This window comes from Gastrolobium bilobum, unplaced genomic scaffold (genome assembly GCF_033153095.1).
Source record: "Gastrolobium bilobum isolate Gb01-03AN ecotype WA unplaced genomic scaffold, APGP_CSIRO_Gbil_v1 utg4229, whole genome shotgun sequence".
NCBI lineage: Eukaryota > Viridiplantae > Streptophyta > Magnoliopsida > Fabales > Fabaceae > Gastrolobium > Gastrolobium bilobum.
The window spans coordinates 448,565-473,973 of record NW_026898412.1 but is presented as its reverse complement, the minus strand read 5'-3'; the positions used below and the strand labels follow the sequence as shown (position 1 = coordinate 473,973).

Below are 25,409 nucleotides of genomic sequence, written 5' to 3'. Positions count from 1 at the left end.
GGTTTTGCGTTTTATTCACAAAAGTAAAAAGAGAATAAATATAAAATAGAGATAAAATCATAAAATAATTTGGGTTGTTCCCAAAAGATTCCCAAATCAAACCAAGTCTTTTTTTTGAAAAAAAAGAAATTGTGTTCACACTTGAAACTAGGCAAAATCCTGAAATTTTAATCTATTTGCAAGCTGAACTTTTGTCCTTTTGTTAACAAACTTTGAAATTTTACTTAGCAGCCACCTACAATACTGATAACAGCTGGCATATATGAAATCTTTATTGGAACGTGACACTGGAAAAGAAAGAAAAAGTAAAATAAATATACTTGTTCATGAGGCAAAAAAATTTATTTATTGTTTTTTAATAAAGAGTAAATATCTTTTTTAGTTTCTGACAATATTCACGGACCCTTTTTCAGTCCCTAACAATAAAAAAAGGATAAAAATTGGTCCCTGAAATAATAAAAAAGAGGCCACGTTCATCCTTTCGTTAACTCCCACCTAACGGCCCAACTAACGGTGCACAGTTGGCACGTTAGTTTGCTGACATGGCTTGCTGACGTGGCTTGGATGTGGGACACCGTGGAAGACGAGACGATGACGTTTTGGTCCCTGTCAAAATCACGAGGGCTATTTTGGTCCCTGTCAAAATGCACGAGGACGTTTTTAGTCCTTGACAAAAAGCACGGGGCCCTTATTGGTCTCTAACCAAAGAAAAATAGGCACATGACTCCATTGCTTTTCTATGCAGTCCAATTTTGCAAAACAGAAGTCCATTACATCAAAAACAGGAGTGCAATCCAATTTTGCAAAACAGGAACATGACATTAAATTGGATTTGTATGCAGTCCAATTTGTTAAACCAGAAGACATGAATGTACAAGAACTACAACTACGTATATTAGTTAAAAACATCAAAAATGACAAACTTAAACATTCATCAACCCTGTGAAACATAATAGCTGGAACATGATTTGAGTATCATTATATTTGAAGACATGGATGTACAGTAGTGCATTACAAAATAAAGCCAACTGCCAGGAATTAAAAGAAAGGCCTATAATACAATATGGCCAGAATTTACAAAAAAAAACATTGACATAATAAGACCTCCAAATACATAATGGCCAGAATTTTCAAAATAATCAGTCACATAATAATAACCCTTCTCAGTTGGCTCATGCACTACTCCCAGGTCATATACAACAGCAGGTCATTTTTTTTAGGCAGGCCTTGGTGGCCTAAAACCAGGTGTGCTCATGAAGGCCAATAATCTACTTCGTGTGCCACTGGTTGCTGCATTCATTGTTTCATTACTCAACAGCTCATTTGCCTGTTGAGGATTTGATGGAGGTGGGCTACTTCCTCTCAAGTTGCCTTCATGTGGCTGAGAACTACCAATTGCTGCAGTCCAGTCAACTGTCATGCATTGCAATTATCAACAATCATTTACCTGACTTCTTCTCTGATTTTTCTCTGTATTTAAATATCAACAATCATGCAATTATCTTTTATAGAAAAATAAATAATATAATTGTAATGCTACACTACTGAAGATATTGTTCGTAAATCGCATAACGTTATGTCTTATATAGACTAAGAGAATTAAAGCAGTTCATAGTATTCTAGGGATCGTAAAAGCTGTTTGCAAGAGCCAAGAATCTCTTTTAACAAAGTGGGAAGCTTAATTAGCATTGAAAAAGAAATGAATAATTGTTAATAAGGTCGAAACTTCAGCTAGAAACACAAACTTCATTGAAATAAAATGCCAAGAAGGAGTATTTTACTTTGTGATGAAATTTAGTTTAATTACTTTGTGATGAACAAATGGATTGCACTCCTATTTCTGATGTAATGAACTTCTGTTTTGCAAAATTGGACTGCATAGAAAAGCAATGAAGTCATGTGCCTATTTTTCTCTGGTTAGGGACCAATAAGAGCCCCGTGCTTTTTGTCAGGGACTAAAAACGTCCTCGTGCATTTTGACAGGGACCAAAATGGCCCTCGTGGTTTTGGCAGGGACCAAAACACCGTCGTCTCGTCTTCCCCGGTGTCCCACATCCAAGTCGCGTCAGCAAACTAACGTGCCAACTGTGCAACGTTAGTAGAGCCGTTAGGTGAGAGTTAACGGAAGGATGAACGTGGCCTCTTTTTTGTTATTTCATGGACCAATTTATCCCTTTTTTATTGCTAGGGACTGAAAAGGACTTCATGGATATTGCCAATGACTAAAAAGGGTATTTACTCTTTAATAAATTATTTACGTATTTATAATAGTTTTTGAAATAATGACGAATATACTGCATAATGTGACGTCCAAACTGGGCGTCACGTGTAGGGTTGGCAAAACAGGCCAACCCGACCCAATCCGCGTTCAACTCGAAAAAAACGAGCCAGGTTCAGGTTCGCTCAAAAACTAAACGAGCCAGAAAACTCAACCCAACCCGACCCGAGCCGGGTAAGGGTTGGCTCGCGGGTTGGCTAAAAAAAAAATAAAAAAATTCCATTGATGCTGTAAGCCTGTAACTTCTAAATTTTTTTCCTAAATTATTAATTCATTCAATACAAAGACATTATACAGATAAACCATAGAAAATTTCTTTTGCATTTGGACTTGAACTTATTGGCAGTTGGCACTACATTCACACTGTCACACATACTATAAAAAAGGTCCTTAATGCACGATTTTGGACTTATTGACAGCTGCATGGTATTTTCGTTTGGGTCTTTAAAATTGAAATTTTAGGTTTTAGCTTTTCACTTTACCTTCATTAATTTTATACTTTTATATTAAAACAAAAAAAAAATCATAACCCGCGAGCCAACCCGTTTTACCCGTGGATTGACTCAATTTTTTTCGAGCTGAAATGAGTCGGGCTGACTCGAGTTACTAACTCATTTTTCCTAACCCAACCCGACTTATTTTAGTCGGGTTACGAGCCAACCCTCATTTTTGCCAAGACTAGTCACATGTGACGCCCCAATTAGGCGTCTCACCCATATGGGTGATGCCTAACTGGGGCGTCACATGTGACGCCCAGTTTGGGTGTTACATGTGCGACCCTATACCCTTTCCACTTTATTCACTCTTCACACCTCTTCTCTCACTCTTCATATCTCTTCTCTACCAAAAATTCTGACATCATACATACAGAATTCGTTATCTTTAATTTAGTATTTTCATTTTATTTCTTATTCTATTTAAGAATGAGTTCACATCCTAATTATGTTCATGTTGTGTTATATTACAATGGTAGGAAGGTAGAAGGTCGACGAGGTGACATGTTTGAAAGTGAAAAAAGGCCGACACGTATCCAACGCAACGCAATCAGTGGCGAATTGCCTCAGAGAATTCGGCATAAGTTAAGTCTTCAAGGCAACCAATGTATCACTCAGATCATGACAAGGTTATGGCAATGTGATAAATACATTAGTTTGCAAGTGGTTGACGATGAAGACGTGGAGATGACAATGGAAGAATTTTTTAACCAATCAAGGACAGATTTTCTGGAGTTGTATGTCGACATCGCCACAGCGGAGAATGTTCCTTTACCGGTGAGGTCAGTTGATTTAAATTCTCCCCGTCTTCCATTAACGTCTGTCGTTCATGCGTCTCCAGTTGGTAACATTTCTGAGGTAGATGAAAATGATCCGACTTGGGAAATGCATGACGAAGACGACGACGATGATGATGAAAATATCGCAATGGAAGAACGTCTTCTGGCGGAGGATGCTAGTGCTTCATAAGGAGATGAAGGTGGTGAGATGGGTGCGTCTCAAATCCCAGTATACCATGAACCAGTGGTCGCACAAATGCCGCAATTGCATGACGTTGCGTCTGCCCCATTAGGAAATCATCATGAAGGTAATTGATATAATTTGTATATACCTGATTTAATACCCGATTTAATACTTGGATATGTCACATGCGGGCAACATGTAGAAATCCAGCCTGTGAGGTAGTTTGTGACCACCTCTGGAATAGCGCCGGTAGGTGGCCCCCCCTGTGGTCTCCCATGCCTGGTCTCCAGTCTCCTCACATGTTCCGTATTCCACACTCGCTATGAAATATGGGCACTCAGCGTCCTCTTACGAAGGACCTCCCATCTATACGGCCCATGTATGATGTACATGCTAGGATCTGTAGGCTCTGGATCCGATGCAGAACCCTCTGATGATGATGAATCACCCATGACCCTAAACTATATAATATAAAACAACATTGAAATTAATCACATGTAACAACACATTTTATGTACAAATTAATTAAGCAATGCCCTAATTTATTATCAAAAATATTAAGCATAAACCCGACGTTTTTACTACAATCGTAATTAATGAAATAATATTAATACGTAGTACAGTAATTTATTTGTAATTAAATAATAATAAAACGTCGGACACAAATTAAATCATACTGACATAATACTTAACCCTAAGTCACTAATAATTTCATAAATATGTACTAATAATAACACCTAAGTGACTAAAAAATTATCAATACACTCCCGCATTCATAACATCATACAAAATTTACGAAGTGACTATCACTATTTTCTAAATCACTAATTAATACGCTAAACTCCAATGCATAATTAAATAATAATAATAATAACTACGTAACAAAAAAATTACTAAATCAATACAACATTCATAGCATGGTACAAAATTTCTAAGTGACTATCCTTATGGTCTAAGTCTCTAATATATGATAAATCCTAACATGTTCGCAAGGTAGCATTGTAATTTAAACGTATACATAGCAGGTATTACGAACTTACCTAAGTTGGCAGAGCTTTGCTACGAAAATTTCCGCGTTCGGTTAAGAGCACAATCCGTGGTTAGAGAAAGGTTAGAGAGAGGTAAGAGTAAGAGTGAGAAGTGAAATTGTAAAAATGGGGGTATTTATAGAGCTCAAGTGTGACGCCCTTTTTGGGTGTCACATGTGACGCCCCATTGAGGCGTCTCCCCTTAGGGTGTGACGCCTGAAAGGGGCGTCAAAAGGGGCGTCACATTGTGCAATAAATATGAATTTTTTTTTTGAAAAGTGTAATAAATGCGTAAATAATTTATTAAAAAGCAATAAATAATTTTTTTTGCCTTGTCCATGATAATGATATAGATTGTGTTTTGAGCTTTTTACTTAATCGATTTTTGACATTAGCAACAAGCCTCACACATTAGCAAGGGCGCGAAAGATCTTTCATGATTTTCATATTCTGCATTTCATCCCTACATTGTTACTTTGCCTGAGCCAAATCCAAACATATGCCTCCCCATTTACTAAGCTATTTTCTAAGCTTAGGCACATCCAGATCCTCCATTAAAATTCTGATTCATAGGGTTATTGTTCCATTAGACCCTGTCATAAAGACATACTTCCGCCATTCAGAAGAAAAAATCTTAACTTCCATATAGTAAATATCATCTTACCTTGACTTCAATATCATATAGAAATTATATGCACACATGATTCATCAATCTTCACATTACATTACATGGTGTATTTTCATCTCTTAAATGAAGGATAGACTTGGGCTGTTGGGTATAAAGATTTTTTAAAAAAATTCTGAGAAAGTGGGTGATATGGCCCAAATAGCCAAAGCCCAACAAAACCATCAGACCCTAATGGCAGGGAGTTGGAGATAACCAATGAAGAAAAGAAAAAAAGAGCAGTGGCGCAAGAGAACATTCTAGATGTGCACGTGGAAGGAAGACCCAAGAGGAACCGTATGAGACCAACACGTCTGAACGAGGAAGACTTTGTATTGTAAGTGATAGAATGTTGTAGGTAGATACCAATATACTTGTATTCTGAGTTTTGTATGTGATTGTAATATTGCAAGCTGTGTTGTCAGTAATTACAAATGGTATTGGACTGATTGGTTATAAAAGGGGATTCTAAAGTGTAATCTTTTCAGTTGTTGATTGAATAAAATTTCAAAATATTTCTCTCCTCCTCTGTTCATTCTTTCTCTTCCTCATCATCTCTTTTAAAGAATTCTTTCGATAGAACTGGGTTCTATCATCTGTTGCTTTCATCTTGAACCATGGCCCCTGACACTCTCTCTAAATCCCTGGACGACGGTTTGGAGAACACCTAAGCTGAAGTAGAGGTGTTAAAGGAGTAGATGAACAAACGTTTTCAGGAACTGGCTTGCAAATTGGATGTTATTTTCGACAATTACAGAGATCGTCAACCATTGCCTAGTGCCTCAACAAATCCTCACTCTTCAAGCTCGCGAAATCATGTTGCAGCAAAGAATTTACGCCTCAAAGTTTCGCGCTATGATGGCTTGAGTGATCCACAAGGTTGGATTTACAAAATCAATCAATTCTTTGATTTCTATGATATGGAAAAGGAACATCGATTGAAGATTGCCCCTTTCTATTTTGAGGGCAAGGCTTTGAAATGGTACCAGTGGTTCAACAAGAATTCGACAATTGACTCTTGGCCAAGATTCCTTTAGTCTTTGCAAATTCGATTTGGTCCGTCTGAAATGGAGGATTATCAGGGCCAACTAAAAAAATTGCTTCAAACAGGAATGATGTTGGAATATCAAGAAGCATTTGAACATCTTTCCAACCAGGTAGATGGGCTATCAGAATCCTTTCTTGTAAGTTTTTTCATTTCTGGGTTAAAACATGAAATCCAGCATGATTTCTCTGCATTTCGTCCTTCTTCTTTAACACATGCCATATCCTTAGCCAAAATCCAAGAATCCAAATTGCAACTTAAGAATAATCCACCAAAATTGCATTCACCCTATCCTCCATTATTACCCACACCCACACCACAATCACGATATAACCAAAATACAAACACTGCCAAAACCACTTCCATAAACATAGATGCTACCCAGAACAAACCTAGTACTCAAAAGAATCACCCAAAGCCAAATTTAAGAACGTAGAGAGAAGAACCTGTGTTTTACTTGTGGAGAAAAATACTTCAAAGGCCACAAGTGCAAAGCTTCTATCCATGTATTAATTGTACCAGATGAGGATTACGCAGACTTGGATGATAGTACTATAAGTCAAGAACCTAATGTTTGCTGTATAGACACACAAGTATTGGACTCTGATGCGCCTCAAATTAGCTTGCACGCCTTATCTGGGGTGCTTCATACCACAAACTCTGCGTTTCACATGTCATATTGGTAAAACTGAATTAACTCTTTTGGTAGATGGGGGAAGTACACACAATTTCCTCCAACCAAGGGTGGTATCATCCCTTAATCTGCCAGTCACCACTGATAGGCAATTTGATGTGATGGTTGGGAATGGCCAAGTCCTAAAGTGTGAGGGATTTTGCCCAGCAGTACCTATTCAAATTCAACAACATATTTTTCTGGTTGATTTTTATATTCTTCCAATTCAAGGGGCAGACATCGTTCTAGGGGTCCAGTGGTTGCAAATTTTGGGGCCAATTAGGCTGGATTACAGCCAGTTAACCATGGAATTTTCATGTGAAGGAGAGACAATAAAGCTACAAGGTGATAAACATTCTGGTCCAATTTCACTAAACCAGTTTAAGATCCAAAATACTGATCAGATTGATTCTTTATATCAACTCACATTGCTAGACTCGGATATCACAACACCAAAACCTACACTTGATCCGAAAATTCAGAAGCTGTTAGAAGAGTTTGACATCCTTTTTCAAGAACCAAGAGAATTTCCATCACACAGACAGCTAGACCATGAGATCCATTTAGAGCCTAATGCACCTCCAGTTAATGTTAGGCCCTACAGATATCCTCACTTCCAAAAGAGTGAAATTGAGAAGCAAGTCCAGCAAATGATCGAATCCGGATTCATAAGGCATAACTCCAGTCCTTTTTCTTCACCAGTTTTATTGGTTAAAAAAAAGGATGGTTCATGGTGATTTTGCATTGATTATAAGGCCCTCAACAATATCACTATTCGTGATAGATTTCCAATTCCAACAGTAGATGAATTAATGGATGAACTTGGGGGATCACAAATCTTCTCCAAGCTGGACTTAAGGGCTGAATACCACCAAATCAGGGTGCACCCAGCTGACATACATAAAACTGCATTCAGAACCCACCAAGGTTATTATGAGTTCCTTGTAATGCCTTTTGGGTTAACTAATGCACCTTCTACATTCCATTCTACCATGAATCTTCTATTACAGCCATACCTTCACAAGTTTGTTGTTGTTTTCTTCGATGATATTCTGATATACAGCCCTTCTTTGGAGCTACATTTGGAACACTTGCAACAGGTACTAACCACTCTTAGAGATAATCAGTTTTTCATTAAAAAGAGTAAATGTTCTTTTGCTCAAACTGAAGTAGAATACTTGGGTCATCGGGTATCTGTAGTTGGAGTTAGTATGGATATGAATAAGGTTAGAGCTATGGTGGATTGACCCATTCCTAAGAATCTTAAACAGTTGAGAGGATTTCTTAGCCTCACTGGGTATTATAGAAAGTTTGTTAGCAACTATGCATCCATAACTGCTCCACTAACTGACTTATTAAAGCATGACTCGTTTATATGGACAACAATTGCTCAAACAATCTTTGATCACCTTAAGACAGCAATGACTTCAGCACCTGTTCTGTCATTGCCAGATTTTAGCAAAAAATTTGTTGTGGAAACTGATACTTCAGACTTGGGAATTGGTGCTCTACTTCTCCAAACAGAACACCCAATTGCCTATTTTAGTAAGAAATTAGGCTTAAGAATGCAAAAAGCTTCTGCCTATGTGAGGGAGCTATATGCTATAATAGAATCAGTCAAGAAGTGGAGACAATACCTCCTTCGGAGAATTTTTTTGATTAGAACTGATCAAAATTTTTTGCGTGGGCTGTTGGATCAAGTTGTTCAAACACCCGAGCAACAATATTACTTAGCCAAGTTATTGGGGTTTCAATACTCCATTGTTTATAAGCCAGGGAAGGACAATAGAGTGGCTGATGCACTTTCAAGATATCCTACTGTTAAGTCAATGGCAACTCTTGCTGTGGTGACCTTTGATATTCTAGAAGAGCTTAAAAAAGAGAATAAGCAAGCTCTTTTTTCCAGCAATTATACCAACAACTAGAGACTGATACAGGAATGCATACCTCTTATGAGGTTCGGGATGGATTGCTGTTATACAAAGGGAAACTGTTGTTAGATCCAACTTCTCCTCTCATTCATAAAGTCCTCAAGGAAAGTCATTCCACCTTGACCAGCGGTCACACTGGTATACAAGAGACCATGGCTAGAATTTGTGCTTGTTTCACTTGGCCTGGGTTCAAAAAAGCTGTAAAAAATTATGTCAATTCCTATTTAGTCTGCCAATAGGTGAAATATCAAACCACCACCTGTAGGATTATTACAACCCATTCCTATACCTGAGAGGATTTGGGAGGATTTGTCCTTAGATTTTATAACAGGTCTGCCCATGTCACATGGCTATACAACAATATTAGTAATGGTTGACAGGTTGTCTAAGTAAGCACATTTTGGTTCTCTTCCTAAGAAATACTCAGCCACTAAAGTGGCAAAATTATTTTCTCACTTAGTCTACAAATTACATGGATTGCCTAAATCCATTATTTCTGATAGGGATCCAATATTTCTTAGCAAATTTTGAACTGAGTTGTTTGATCTTAGTGGCACCAATTTACGCCACACAACTGCTTATAATCCACAATCAGATGGTCAATCTGAAGTGGTTAACAGGGTCTTGGAACAATACTTACGGTGTTTTGTGGCTGATTTTCCTAAGAAATGGTCCAAGGTTCTGCATTGGGCAGAATATTGTTATAATACTTCAAATCATAACTCAACAGGTATGTCTCCTTTTAAAGCAGTGTATGGTCGTGATCCACCTTCTATCTTAGACTACTTGCCTTCTGTTGCTTCAGTATAGGAGGTTGGCAGATTATTAGTGGATAGACAAGCACTCTTACAACAGTTAAAAATTAATCTGCGCAAGTCTCAGCAGATTATGAAAGACCAGGCCAATAAAAAAGAAGAGATGTTCAATATAGAGTTGGTGATCTAGTTTGGGTACTTCTACAACCTTATAGGCAGTCTTCAGTGGCCAATAGGCTCTCTCATAAACTGTCTAAACGATATTTTGGGCCTTTTCCCATTTTAAAGAAAGTGGGACAAGTTGCTTATAAATTGGAGTTGCCACATCATGCTAAGATTCACCACACTTTCCATGTTTCATTACTCAAGTCGTATAAAGGAGAGCACAATATTTCCCCATTTTCCACTACTAGAGATTTTTCAAGGAGGGCTTCCAGTATTGGAACCTCTCCAAATTTTGGGATCCAGAGTAGTTCAGGAAGGAGACTCTCAAGTTAAGCAGGTTTAAGTTTTGTGGGATGGTATGTCTCAGGAGTATATTAGTTGGGAATCATAGACTGACTTTTCCAGGCAGTTTCCTACCTTCAACCTTGAGGGCAAGGTTGATTTTAATACGAGAGGTATTGATATGGTCCAAATAACAAATCCAAGCCCAAATACCCAAAGCCCAACAAAACCATCAGACCCTAATGGTAGGGAGTTGGAGATAACCAATGAAGAAAAAAAAAAGAGCAGTGGCACAAGAGAACATTCTAGATGTGCACGTGGAAGGAAGACCCAAGAGGAACCGTATGAGACCAACACGTCTGAACGAGGAAGACTTTGTATTGTAAGTGATAGAATGTTGTAGGTAGATACCAATATACTTGTATTCTGAGTTTTGTATGTGATTGTAATATTGCAAGCTGTGTTGTCAGTAGTCACAAAGGGTATTGGACTGATTGGTTATAAAAGGGGATTCTAAAGTGTAATCTTCTCAGTTGTTGATTGAATAAAATTTCAGAATATTTCTCTCCTCCTTTGTTCATTCTTTCTCTTCCTCATCATCTCTTCTAAAGAATTCTTTCGATAGAACTGGGTTCTATCAGTGGGGTGCGAATTTTTTTCCAACTTTTGGCACAGGGAAATTGAAAATATTTTCCTATCATTTCAGTTTTAACTACAAAATTTCAAACGAAAATATACAACAGATATTTTTATTTTTCCATAGCATCAGTATAATTAACTCAACATTCTTGAAAAAATTTGGACTTACCAAACACCTTTTTGTAACTTACCGGGAATAAAAATTTCTCACTATATTTCCTCAAATCTTTTTTTTCGATAAATAAAATATTTCCTCTGTCAAAACGCCCCTAACAAAATTTAGGATAATTTCCATCCAAGTCTTGTAATATCTTTTAAAATATCAGTTTCGTATGTCACCTTGGGCTGTAGCGATTGCTAAGGGTGTGCATGGCAACCATTCTGTTTCCTGGCACTGTTTCTGAAAAGAAAAAATTCTTTTCGATTTCTGTGCCTTAGAACAATTTCTGAGAAAAAAATGTGTTTGATAACATATTTTATTTTTATTCCGAGAATGAGAATTTTGTTTGATAACACAACAAATAATAGAATAAAAAATCATTCCTATTAAGCATAAATTTTTTTCGGATCGTCACTTTCCTTTTCATATGGTGTGGTGGTGATGGCGGTGGTTGTAGTAGTGGTGTTGTGGTGGTGGTGGTGGTAGCAGTGGTGTTATGGTGGTGGTGGTGGAGGTGATGGCATGGTGGTGGTAATGGTGGTGGCAGCGATGACAATAGTGGTGATGGCATGGTAGCAGCGGCGGCGATGGTGGTAATGGTGGTGGTAGTGGTGTGGTGGTGGTGACGGTAGTAGCTACGGCGATGGTAGTGGTGATGGTGGCAGTGATAGAGATGATGGTGATGGTGATGGTGACGATGATGATGATGGTGGCGGTGACAGTAGTGACCGCAACGATGATGGTGATAATGGTGGCGATGGTGACGATATGGTGGTGGTGGTGGTGGTGGTAGCAATGACGCGATAAAGGCAGTGGTGGCAGCGGTAGTGGTGGTAATGGTGGCAGTGGCGGCGGTAGTGGTGATGGTTGTGGTGACAGCGACGATGGTGATGATGATGACATGGTGGTGGCGGGGGCAGTGGCATGTTAATGGTAGTGGTGGCGGCGGCGACGGTGGTAATGGTGGTAGCGGTGGTGGTGGTGGTGGTGGTAACAGCAGTGTCTACAACGATGGTGATGGAGATGACATGGTGGTGATGGTGGCGGTGGTTGCGGCAGCAACGATAGCGGTAGTAGTGGTAGCATGGTAATGGTGGTGGTGGTGGGGATGGAAATGGCTATGATGATGGTAGTGGTGGTGGTGATAGCAATGGCTACGATGATGATGGTGGTGGTGGTGGTAATAATGGTGGTGATGGTGATGGTAATAGTGGTGGTGGTGGTGGTAATGACGGTGGTGGTGACGTGGAGGTGGTGGGGGTGGTACGGTGATAGTAGCGGTGGTCGTGTCGGGATGGTGGTGGCGGTGGTGATGATGGTAGTGGTGAAGAGTAATTGAGAGAGATAAATGTTTCTCATTCTGTGTCCAGAATCAAAAAAGCAGAAATATTTTGATTCTTTTTTCTGTTCTCCAGCACAAAAAATAAACCGGTTCATCCCGGGAACAAAAAAATAAACTGATTTTACCAAACGAGTTTCCTATCCATTTCTGTTCCCGGGAACAGAAATTAAAAAAAAATGATTTCAGAAAGGTTGTCATACACACCTTAAATGATATCCAACAAAAATAGTTTTTCCAAACTCGATTGTAAAGTTACAGCACAACCATATTTTTTTAAATAATTAGTCAAGAGTCTAATATGACTTGCTACCAAAGATTAAAAAATAATAAAATAACATTTGGGCAATCGCCAGTGTAATTTTTATTTAAATACTATTGGCTATTAGGAATTCGCCTTAAGGTGAGTTACCAATTGCAGTTATTTAATAATACAAATAGACAAATAAAAAATAAAAATCTCTTAATAATAGCTTGTCGTGCCTCACTTGCCCACATGATCTGATTATGTTAACGATTCGGCTTTTTGACTTTAGTAGTCTCATTTTTATAAGGTTTTATCGGAATAATTTTTTGGTCAAATGTATTACTTATATAATGCATAACGACGCGGTACTATGTGAATCACTTTAGGACATGACACTTTAGCAATCGCATCCTTTGCATTTGTTCTTGACCACTGGAACGTGATACCCTGACAATCACGTCCTATTTCCAAGATGCGGTATCCTCTCAGCCGTGTGTCAGTGCCTCCCATCCCCAAAAAGAATTCAACGGGAGGCGGTAGTGTATAAGTCGCGTTCCAGGTTACAAGTCAAGTCGGAGCCAAGCAGATATATATGTTTCACCTAAAATTTAGGCATATTGATATATTCACTGTAAAAGAGTTCATAAAATCCAATAAATCCAATAGTACCCAATCTTATACCCCTGTTTCGTGTTTGGTCTTCTTTCCCGATTTTCAATATGTGAAAGAAATAATTTAATCCAAAATTTTAAAGTGATGAGTGAGAGTTTTTTTAATGGTTTATATTAAGGTAAACCAAAAAAATAGAATCTATGCAAAACTCATACTTCAAGCCCAAAGGGCTTTCGTATAAGTGAGTGTGTAAGTGAATAATATAAACTATCATAAAGACTTTCATCCAACACCTTAAAATTATAATAATTATAATTTTATTGTTAGTAAATTTCTGAATTAATTATTCTCTGCTTTAAGAGTTAGTCTTCTAACCAGTAAAGAATAAATTGCTAGCAACTATAAAGATCATTTTGTACGAAAATAACTTGTTGCTTTTATTGAATTTTTTGAACTCTTTTACCGTGAATATATCAATAAGCCTAAATTTTAGGTGAAACATATATATCTACTTGACTCCTACTTGACTTGTAACCTGGAACGCGGCTTATAGACTACCGCTTCCTGTTGAATTCTTTTTGGGATGGGATGCACTGACACGTGGCTGAGAGGGTACGCATCTTGGGAATAAGACGTGATTGTCAGGTATCACGTTCCAGTGGTCAGGAACAAATGCAAAGGATGCGGTTGCTAAAGTGTCACGTCCAAAAGTGATTCTCACATTACCGCGTCGTTATGCATTATATAAGTAATACGTTTGACCAAAAAATTATTCCGGTAAAACCTTAAGAAAACGAAACTACTAAGGTAAAAAAATCTAACGATTATCTTTCGAAAACATGAAGCGTGAGGTTGACGTCGTCGTTTCACAAAATAAAAATAAAAATAAAAATAAAAACCTGAAACCTTTCCATATGGCAAGAGTTGAGGTGAAATTGTCCATGGGGAAATTGTAATTATCCCACAAAAGCAAGGCCAAAGTAACGAATCCATAAATAACTAAACAAATAAAACCGGCAACGGCTCGGCTACATAAGTGTATTTTTTTTTTTTTTTGAAAATATTCCGATCGGTTAATCGCTTCGCAACTAATTTAATTCGGGGTGGATCCAGGATTAAGGCTTTTCCCAAAGGTGGTACTGGGGGATTCAAACACATGCTCTTACCCCAGTTATCCACATCTCAAGTGGTATTCTGTAACAGTGAATTTCATCCAAAACTCAACACAAAATTCAACTCTCATGTTCCATCTGAGCTACTACCATTTGATTGTATCTCTTTAAGTCTTTGGAAAATTTCTACACTATTAAATTCTTTATTAAATATGAAAAAAAGTTATATACTTATTTTTTCATTTTATCCATTTTTTATGGTTATTATTTTCTCAGTCGCTATTTTTTCTTATTTTTAGTAAAGAAGTACTCCTGTAATGTTAAAAATATGCTCAAGTGAAAACCTTAGATAGTTAGATACATCAGATGTAGGTATATCTTTACCTAATGAAATTTTTTTTTGGGATTTAGTGACACTTTAGTCATATGTTCCACTACATCGCCCACGATCAGTACATGCGAAATTCTAGCTCTGGATCATTCCACACTGTCCCAACTGTCATAAAACCTTTATAAAAGGGTTATTGCATTGGAAGACACTTACTCTCTAAGCACATTATCCTAGTGCGATCCTGAATATTGTTACTCATACGTCAGATATATACACACCCCATGTCTTACCATCGGACAATTGACTATAGATTCTGATCCATCCCCATATCACACATTTTTATCATCTTTCCTTTAATGAAAATACCATTTTCTTTCGGCGGGACATTTCCCGTTCAACCAGACGAAATATATTGTACGATAGAATTACCCGATCATTCTCATACCCTATATATAAACCCGAATTTATCACTCTCGACACCACAGTATAAGCTGTATTTCTCTCTTAAAATTAGGATTTCTTATACGAGTCATGTAGATATCAGTTTGGGATGTCACCTTGGGCTTTATTGATTGCTCAACTCTATTCAACAAAAATATATTTACCAAAATCAATTGAAAAGTTACAGCCCAACTATATTTTAAAAATAACTTATCATAGACTAATATGACTTCCTAACTAAGATTTAAAAAATAATAAAATAACAATCGGGGACATCGTCATTGCAATTTTTATTTTAAATATTATTTTAAGATGTCGCTCTAACTTGTAACAAAATCTGATATATTATTTAAAATCTTAAATATAACAGGTATGTATAATACAAAATACACAAATAAATAAAAACTCTTAATAATTGCTTGACCCACTTGCCCATGTGAAGGTGACAACTGAAATGAATTTTACATAAAATATATAAATAAAAATTAGATGAGCTAATTTTATCTCTTAAATACACATAAAAATATATGAGAGTTATATATTTTTTTTCTCTTTTCTCTTTTCTCTTCGAATAGTCTCATATGAGGCCATACACTTTTATGTATGTATATAAGATAAAATTATCTCTCATAATATGAAAACATTAATCCCTAAAAATTAATATACTTAATTGCTAAGCAATCGGTTTCTTTGTTTTTACCCTACCCAAGATGCTGTTCTACCCCATGTTATATCTAATTTCCCGGAAGCCTTAAAACTTTACCATTTGGCAAAATCATTGTTAATAAAATCTATCCAACCACCGGTAGATAATTGAATCTCTTAAGCATGATGGCAGAGGTTCAATCTCTGGTTGTGTAATAATTTTTTTTTAAATGGTAGAGACGAAACTCATTTTGGTGATTTCTATGCTTCAAAAGAATTAATATTCATCTGTCGACTGGGTAATATCTTGAGGAAATTAAAAAAAAAAATCTACCAGATCAGCCAGTTGAATCAAAAACTAAGAGTCTGTTTGATTGTGTCCTGGTTTTTTTTTTTTAAAACTGTTTTGTAAAATAGTTATGGAAACAGTTGTTTTCTATATTTTTTAATTTTTGAAAGTTAAAAACCAAAACAGAAAACAAAAACAACTTAGACATGTTCTCTAAATTTGATTCTAAAAACAAAAAAACAGTTATTGTTTTCAAAATATTTTTTACAAAACAGGTCTTACCAAACGAGTTTTTTAGTTTTTTTTGTTCTGAAAACTAAAAAACTGTTTTTAAAAACAAAAATCAAACAGAGCCTAAATTTCCAATCGATCTGACATTAACTGGTACTGGTTTTTGCAATGACATGATTTCTGAAAATTTGTTTAAAATTTGAATTTTTTACATCCTAAGATTCGAACCCGTGTACAAGAAGAGCATGGACACTGCAACACTCACTACTAAACTATAATTAATTGTTTGATAAAATACATCTTTTAACATATTTATTACATAAATTAATATATATTCAATTTAACCAGTTGAATCATTAACATATTATCATATTCATGACCGCATTCCAGTTCAAGTTGAAAAGTATTGGGCAAAACTCTTATGAGGCGTTTAGTAAAGAATAATTTTTGTGTGTGCTGAAAATCATGATTCCTATGAATATAGCAGGAATGTCATTTTCCCATAAAAGTTATCAAAAAATTGTTTGGTTGATCAAAATATTATCAAAATTTTGTCCTAAAAAAAATGTAGGGATTCCAAGAATACCACCCTTTTGGAAGGAAAATTGTACACAAAGCAAAATATCGGGAAAACATATTCCTGGAAAAATTTTCAGAAACCTGATACCAAACGTGGATAAATAAGATTACTATCACCACTTTCTTAGGAATTTCAAAAAATTCCCCTTACCAAACACCATCATAGTCCATGGCAATTTCGTTATTATCCCACAAAAGCAACGGCAAAGAAACGATTCATCGACTAACTTCACCAATAAAATCCAAAAGTGCCACAGAAGGGTTGTGTCTCAAAAGTATTGGTTATGTTGATCTTATTATTGACCACAACAGTAATTTTTAGGGGGAGGGGGAATATTACAGTTCTTTTTATTATTTTCAGAATTATTGGGTTGTTTAAGTAGTGGATAACTATTTTGTTTGTTTTGTTATTTAAATCTTAACTTTGTTTAAGGATGGCGATAGTTATTAGTGGAACCTAATTAATGTTAGTGGGAGGTTCTTTTTATGGTTGACTTTTATTATCTATTTAAACCTTGAAATATTGGAATAAAGATTATTAAAGAAGAAGAATTCTTTTAACACTTGTTTGTATGTTTGAGTCAGGTTTCCTCAGTTGAATTAAAATCGCCTATTTTATTTTAATATAAGTGTATGTAACACCATATGACATCATATTATCCAGTGAAATGGTTTCTCCTCATAATATTTTCCTCACCATTACACTACCCATAATCAGTACATGCGAAATTCCATTTTTGGATCACTTCACGCTCTCCCAACTGCTATAAAACCTCTATTAAAAAAAAGCTACTATAATGTATTGGAAGACACTTATTCTACGCAAAAAAAAATCCCATTGTGTTGTGTCTTGAAGCCCGACACTTCTAATCCCGGCCTCAGATTCAATTAGCACGGCCTTCTTCAGGTCGGCCTGCAGAAGCGACAGTGAACAATAACAACAAATCAAAAATAGAGATAGGGAGGAAGAGAACACCAAGAATTTTAACGTTGAAAACCTCTTCAATATGAAGACTAAAAACCACGGGACCAAGTCTAGAAAATCATCCACTATGAATAATGGAATTTACAAAAGATTCTCTCTACCTCAATAATCAGAGAACTTCACCCTCTAAAGGATGGATCAACTCACAATTGTCTCACACAAGTGTTTCTCTTTGTAAAGGGGATAGAGAATCCTACTTTACAGGGTATTCTTCTTCTTCTTCTTCTTCAGGGATGGCACCGAGTTTCTTCCTCAGAGAATTTTCGTCCCAGACTTGCACTTTTCTCCTGCGCATTTTTTTTTTTTTTTTTCTTCTTCTTCTCTATTTCGCTCTTTATGACGACTCGGCATCTAAGCTTATAAACAAGAGATTAGGGCTCCCATTAATTTGGGTCGGGTCCATCACGAGTCACAGACCCAACAACAACAAGCCTCTCTCTGTGCCCCTGAGGGAGGATATCTGAGCTCCCCTTCATCCGGGATAAGGGGCCATGGTAGTCAACCCGAAACCATCACAACAATCTTCAAACTTTCATGTTGGAAGGTCATCATGTCCGACCAGTTCAAGTCAGTATGGACTTTGTCGAGCTGCAGAAACTTTTCTTCTATCACATCTCGGATCCAATGGTGCCATACATCTATGTGCTTTGGTCGTGCATGGAATGTTGAGTTCTTTGCTAAGTGTATAGCACTCTAATTATCACACTTTAGCACATATTTCTCTTGACTATGACTGAGCTCCTGTAGAAAGCTCTTTATCCAAAATAGCTTCTTGCATGCCTTAGTTGCAGCAATATTCTCGGCCTCGGTAGTGGACAAGACAACACACTTCTGGAGTTTGGACTGCCAAGAAATAGCTCTCCCAGTGAAGGTAATCAGGTAACATGTGGTCGACTTCCTCGAGTAGTCATCACCACCTAGGTCGGCATCCGAGTAGGCTTATAACTCGTGTTTTCCTTTTGCAAAGCATAAATATCTCTTAACCATTCCTTTTAGATATCTGAATATTCGTCTAACGATGCCCCAATGTTCCTTGCCCGGGTTCGATAGACATCGGCTTACAACCCTGACTGCATGAGCAAGGTCGGACCTTGTCCATATCATGACATACATAAGACTGCCTACAATTGATTGATATGGGGCCTTTGACAACTCGTCTCTTTCTTATCACTAGCTGGACTTTGTTTCTGACTCAACTTGAAATTTCCAGCTAGAGGAGTACTGACTGTCTTGCATTGGTACATGTTAAACCTCTTCAGGATTTTCTCTATGTACTTCTCCTGAGATAGCCACAACAGCTTCTTTGAGCGATCCTGGACAATCTTCATCCCGATAATCTGTCTTGCTGGGCCGAGATCCTTTATAGCGAATGACTTTCTCAAGGCTTTCTTGAGGGTATTAATCTTCCTCGTGTCTTTCCCCACTATTAGCACGTCATCTACGCAGAGCAAGAGGATGATGAAGTCAGTATCATACCTTTCGATAGAAATACAATGATCTGCTTGAGTTTTCTTGAAGTTGTGTTGAGTCATGAAAGACTCGAACTTTCTGTACCACTGCCGAGGTGTTTGCTTTAGGCCGTACAGATGTTCTTTACGCGAAAATTTAAAACCTTTGAGTTTCTTCATGTATATTTCTTCTTCTAAGTCTCTATGAAGAAAAGTCATTTTCACATCAAATTGTTCGACCTCTAAGTCTTAAGTGGCCATCATGCCTAGAACGGTTTAGATTGACGTCATCTTCACCACTGGTGAGAATATCTCCTCAAAGTCTACGCCTTTCGTATGATTGAACCCTTTTACTATTATCTGTGCTTTATACCTTGGCTTCGGGTTGTTCTCCTCCACCTTGAGTTTGTATACCCATTTATTTTTCAAAGCCCGTTTACCTTCTGGTAGCTCGACCAGATCAAATGTGTGATTCTCATACAAGGATTTTATCTCTTCTTGCATGGCTTTCTCCCACTCTTTCTTTTCAACACCGGTTACTGCCTCTTCATAACTCTAAGGTTCTCCTTTTTCTGCAACAATTGTATACTCTTTTGCATAATATCTGGTGGAAGGAGGTCTAAATCGGCTAGATTTTCAAGTTTGTGGTTGCTCCTCGTAACCCGATTCTGTTTCGTCCCAGAATTCCAGATGTTGTAGTACTTCCTCACTTTCAGTTAGTGGTTCTTGTTGTTGTCCACCTTCTTAAGTGTTTTGTTGATTGAATTCTCCCCCTGCTTCATCTCGAATAGGATAGACGGGGTGTTCTTGACGAACAACAATTCAGACCTTGGGCTTCCGTATGTCCTCAATAGCCTGACTCTCCATGAACACTACATCTCGGCTCTTCACAACCTTCCTATTGACGGGATCCCAAAGACGATAACCAAACTCGTCATTTGGTGTGCCGAGATAAACATACTCGTTGGTCTTGACATCAAGCTTTGTTCGTTCATCATTGGAAATATGCACAAATAATGATCGGCATCCGAATACCTTCAGATGCTCGTACTTTGCCTTCCTACCCGTCCAGACTTCTTCTGGGATGTATCTTTCCAAAGGACTTGAGGGTGATAGACTGATCAGGTCGACATCAGTCTTGACGGCTTCTCCCCAGAACTTCTTGGGAAGCTTGGCATGTGACAACATACTTCAGACTCATTTTTCATTGATTCGGTTCATCCTTTGAGCAACACCATTTAGTTGAGGTGTCTCTGGAGGTGTATTCTCCAGCTTTATACCTGCTACCTTGCAGTACATCTAAAATGGACCTCGATATTCTCCACCGTTGTCAGCTCGGACGACCTTCAGCTTTCTGCCGGTCTCTCTTTCTACCCTTGCGTGAAACTCCTTGAATGCTTGGAGTAGCTGATCTTTCGTATCACAGCTCTCAGGCAACGAGCTGAGTAGTAAGAGGGCTTGCAACTATCATCTATCTTTATGTCAATCTTTATCAGCTGATTGGCGATTCCTTTGTATGTATTTAGGTGCTCAATCATGCTTTTTTCGTTCTTGTAGTCTAGCTTCACAAGTTGGCGAACCAAGTATGTGTTGTTGCGTGGCGTCTTCTTCTGGATTAAGGACTCCGGCTTCGTCCACAGCTCGTGAGCATTTGTGTATGTTGACACATGCTCGAACAAGCTTTTGTCGATGTATTTGCGGATCATAGCGACCGTCTTCCAATTGAGGAGATCCTACTCTTTATCGCTCTTTCCTTTTAGCTTGACCGTGCTCAGAATGAGCTCATATAAATCCTTGCAATAAAGATGATCCTCCATCATGGGTTTCCAATATAAGTAGTTCTTCGTGGTGAGTTTGAACATGTCACCATAATGTGTTACGACACCCTACAACTCTGACCTCACAGAGCCCTTGATCCTATAGCCCTGATACCACTGTTGTGTCTCAGAGCCCGACCATTCTAAGCCCGACCTCAAATTCAATTAGTTCGGCCTTCTTCAGGTCGGCCTGCGGAAGCGATAGTGGACAATAACAAAAAATCAAAAATAGAGACAGGGAGGAAGAGAACACCAAGAATTTTAACGTAGAAAATCTCTTGACGTGAAGAGTAAAAACCACGGGACCAAGTCCAGAAAATCATCCACTATTAATAATGGAATTTACAAAAGATTCTCTCTGCCTCAATAACCAGAGAACTTCACCCTCTAAACGATGAATCTACTCACAAGTGCCTCACACAAGTATTTGGAACTTAGAATGCGATAGTGGCAGGAATCGTCGACACAGCTGGCAGCGACGAGGAGGTCTCTAAGGGCTTTGAAAGCGCCTTCGCTATCGAGTCTGAAATCGAAGTCATCATCTGCGAGGACGTTAACGATGCAATCAATGATTGGCTCATCAACATTAATAATCCTTTGTCCTAATACCTCGTTCAACACTGGGTATTTTTCTCCAAAAAATAAGAGGGAATTTTCCCATCTTTCAGGAATCCAACAATGTTATTCTTGAATGGCATTCTTATTCACAAAAAAATTCCTAGCAATCTGATTTTCTGAGAAATTTTTTCTAATTCTTATACAAAACCTGGATAAATAAAATTTTCAAATCATTTTTTCGAAAATCTATAAAAAAATTCCTCTACTAAACGCCCCTAAAAAAGTAGGGCATTAAGTGTCTCCTGTTACTGGAAACACTTCAATTTTCTTGCGCACAGAGAAATTGTGGGGCCCATGGGAATTTTTTTTTTTAAAAAATACTGCACAAATTTCTGTGTAACTGTAAGAGGAGAGAAGTTGCATCCAACAACATAAGTAAATATTCTCCAAAAAAGTTTGGTACATTCTCTCGTGCGAGTATTGCAAATATCAGTTTGGGATGTCACCTTGGGCTGTAGTGATTGCTGAACTGTATTCAACAAAAATATTTTTACCAAACTCAATTGAAAAGTTACAGCCTATGTTGCATCGATACTGATACGGGACACGACACGATACGCCGACACGTTAATTATAAAAAATATTATATTCCGACACATTAGGACATGTTTTGATATTAAATAATATTTTTAATATATATAATATAATTTATATAGTACATATAACAACCCATAATAAATCATATAACCAATCAAATATTTAAAATTTATAACATAAATATAAGCAAAAAATAATTTTTCGCACCATGTTTTTTCATGTCAAATTTCGTAACAGAAAAAAATAGATTTATAAATTATTTTTCATGTTTAGTTAATAAAATAAAATTTAGTTCTAAAAAAAAAACGTGTCGGATGTGTGTCAAAGAGTTGACCGCGTGTCAAAAAAAATTGACTGCGTGTCAAAAAACGTGTCGAAGTATTGACCACGTGTCTTGAAATATTGATCGTGTGTCGACACGTATCCGACATGCATTTTTTAAATAAAATTACATGTCCGTGCATCGCAATAGCCTAACTATATTTTAAAAATAATTAATCATAGACTAATATGACTTCCTAACTAAGATTTAAAAATAATAAAATATCAATCGGGGAAATCGTCATTGAAATTTTAGTTTAAATACTATTCGCTATTATTAAGAGGTCGCCCTAACTTGTAACAAAGTATGTTTTATTATTTTAAATCTTATGTATAAGTATAATACAAAATACACAGATAAATAAAAACTCTTCATAACTGCTTGACCCACTTGCGTTAACTGAAATAAGTTTTATATAAAGTATACAAATAAAAATTTATGGAAAAAATAGTTATTTTTTTAAAGACGATCATTTTAATTAATATTAATATTAATATTTTTTATTTAAAATTTAAATTAAAAAAATTTCACTTTCTCCCACATTTTTTAAAAAATAAACACCAATCTCAAAATTTATATACTTTTTTGTTAGTACAAAAAATTTATATACTTAATTGCTAAGCAATCGGTTTCTTTGTTTTTTTACCCTACCTAAGATACTGTTTGTCCCCATGTTATGCCTAACTTGCCGGAATCCTTCAACCTTTACCATTTGGCAAAATCATTGTTATTAAAATGAAGGGTTTGTTTTTTCTAAAGTTACTTTAGATAACTTTATCTAATGTTCATCGAAACGACGTCATTTTGGAACGGAAATCAAGGTGTTTTTGTAATTTTAATTTATTTCAGGGTTATAATAGTCTTTATCATTCTAATTTTTTTATTTTTCAACTCCAAAACGACGTCGTTTCAATGAACATTAGACAAAGTTATCTAAAGTAACATTAGATACTTTTTTCCCTAAAATCAAACGGGTACTGACTTTTGCACTGATCCAGCTTCTGAAAATTTATATAAAATGATTTAATTTCGTAGATCATAAGATTCAAATCCGTGTACAAGATAATGGAAGTTGCAACACTCATCACTAGTTTACAATTTTTTTGTATAAACAAACTAGTTTACAATTAATTGTTAGACAAAATATATCTTTTAATATATTTATTATATAATAAAGATAGATTATATTTATAACTTATTTTTACTTACCATCTTTTATAATTATTTTTTTATTAAAATAAATTTTTATTCGAAAAATACGTAACCGTATAAAAATCCAAATCAAAATCAAATAAATTTCTATTACTTATATTATTTTATGATTATTAATTTAATTTTAATCTAATGATAAAAAAATGTTCTAAAAAATAAATAAATTATAAATATAATATCCCCATATTTTAATATATATAAAACTTTACCAATTGAATCATTAATCCATTAAAAGAGTGCCTCGACCGCGTTGGGAACTGTCCATGGCAACTTCGTTATTATCCCACAAAAGCAAGGGCAAAGAAACGATTCGTCGACTAACTTCACCTATAAAATCAAAAACTGCCAGAGAAGGGTTTGTGTCCCAAAATTCTCTGGGTATTCTCCAACCGAAATAGAAACAATGGGTTCTCGCTACGAAGTGGAAGTGAAGCTCACATCGGCGCGTGGGCTCAAGAACGTGAACTGGCGCAACGGCGCGAACAGGCCATACGTCGTCGTTTGGGTGGACCCCAGCAACAAGCTCTCCACCAGGGTCGACGAAAACGGCGACACCGAAGCTAATTGGGACCAAACCCTCGTTATTCCGTTACCGCCAAAACCCTTAGAAGACATGACTCTCTACATCGACGTGGTTCACGCCGGTTCAGAAAAAGACACTAAACCGCTCATCGGTTCGGCTCGGCTCAGGCTCGTCGAAGTTCTAGACGACGTCGGATTTGGCGAGCGTGCGAGCCGCACGCTCACGCTAAAACGACCTTCTGGAAGGCCGCATGGTAAGGTTGACGTTAAGGTTACAATCAGAGACCCTGGCTATCGTGCGCAGGGTGGTGGTGGTTACTACGCTCCTCCTTACGGTGTCCCTCCACCACCGGCGGCGTCATCGCGGGACTTTGGTTCTGCACCGCCGGCGTATGGTTACGGTTACGGTGCGGCTCCGCCGCAGAGTTCGTATGGTTACGGCGCGGCGCCGCCGGCGGGGTATCCTTCTACGGCGGCTCCGGCGTATGGTTCGGGTTACGGAGGGTATAATGCGCCGCAGCAAACGGCGTCGTATGGTCAAGGGAGTTATGGGTACGCGCCGGTGGAGGAGAAGAAGAAGAGCAAGTTTGGTGGGATGGGGACAGGATTGGCTGTGGGTGCGGTTGCTGGGGTTCTAGGTGGAATCGCACTTGTTGAGGGTGCTGAGTATGTTGAAAACAAGATTGCTGATGATGCTGCAGAGAAGGTTGAGGATGATCTTCGTTACGATGACGGAGGTTACGATGACGGAGGTTACGGTGGAGATGATTTCTAGAGAGTGATGTGATATCAAGCCAATAAAATAAAAAAGGGGAAAAAAAGGAATATCTTATTTTTTCCTTTTTGTTTTTTTTGGATGTGTCTTTGGTTTGGTATTATACTTTACCTTTTTATTAATGAGATATGTTTTTGAAGTTTGCCACTAATTCTTATTTTCACTTTTTTTTTTTTTTCATTTGCGTAGTTGTAAATTTGTGAGACCAAAAAACACAACTCTAGTTTGTGTATTACTAATAAAAGGTCAGAGGGATGGAATTCACAAGAA

General features: G+C 37.2%; 1 protein-coding gene across 2 annotated transcripts; it reads left to right on the top strand.

Moving 5' to 3' along the window:
- The first annotated feature begins 24,214 nt into the window (after window positions 1-24,214).
- On the top strand, window positions 24,215-25,409 carry LOC133315991 (protein SRC2). 2 transcript variants are annotated; one of them, XM_061517674.1, is made up of 2 exons: window positions 24,215-24,716; window positions 24,936-25,409. In XM_061517674.1, exons 1-2 carry the CDS (start codon window positions 24,246-24,248, stop codon window positions 25,137-25,139), a joined length of 675 nt encoding a protein of 224 aa, XP_061373658.1. In that variant the 5' UTR covers window positions 24,215-24,245; the 3' UTR covers window positions 25,140-25,409. The 2 variants fall into 2 exon arrangements, with proteins under 2 accessions (XP_061373658.1, XP_061373657.1); XM_061517673.1 differs by having other exon boundaries at window positions 24,215-25,409.

Coding starts and splice junctions, on each gene's coding strand:
- LOC133315991 (XM_061517673.1), top strand. CDS start 24,246: ATGGGTTCTCGCTACGAAGTGGAAGTGAAGCTCACATCGGCGCGTGGG.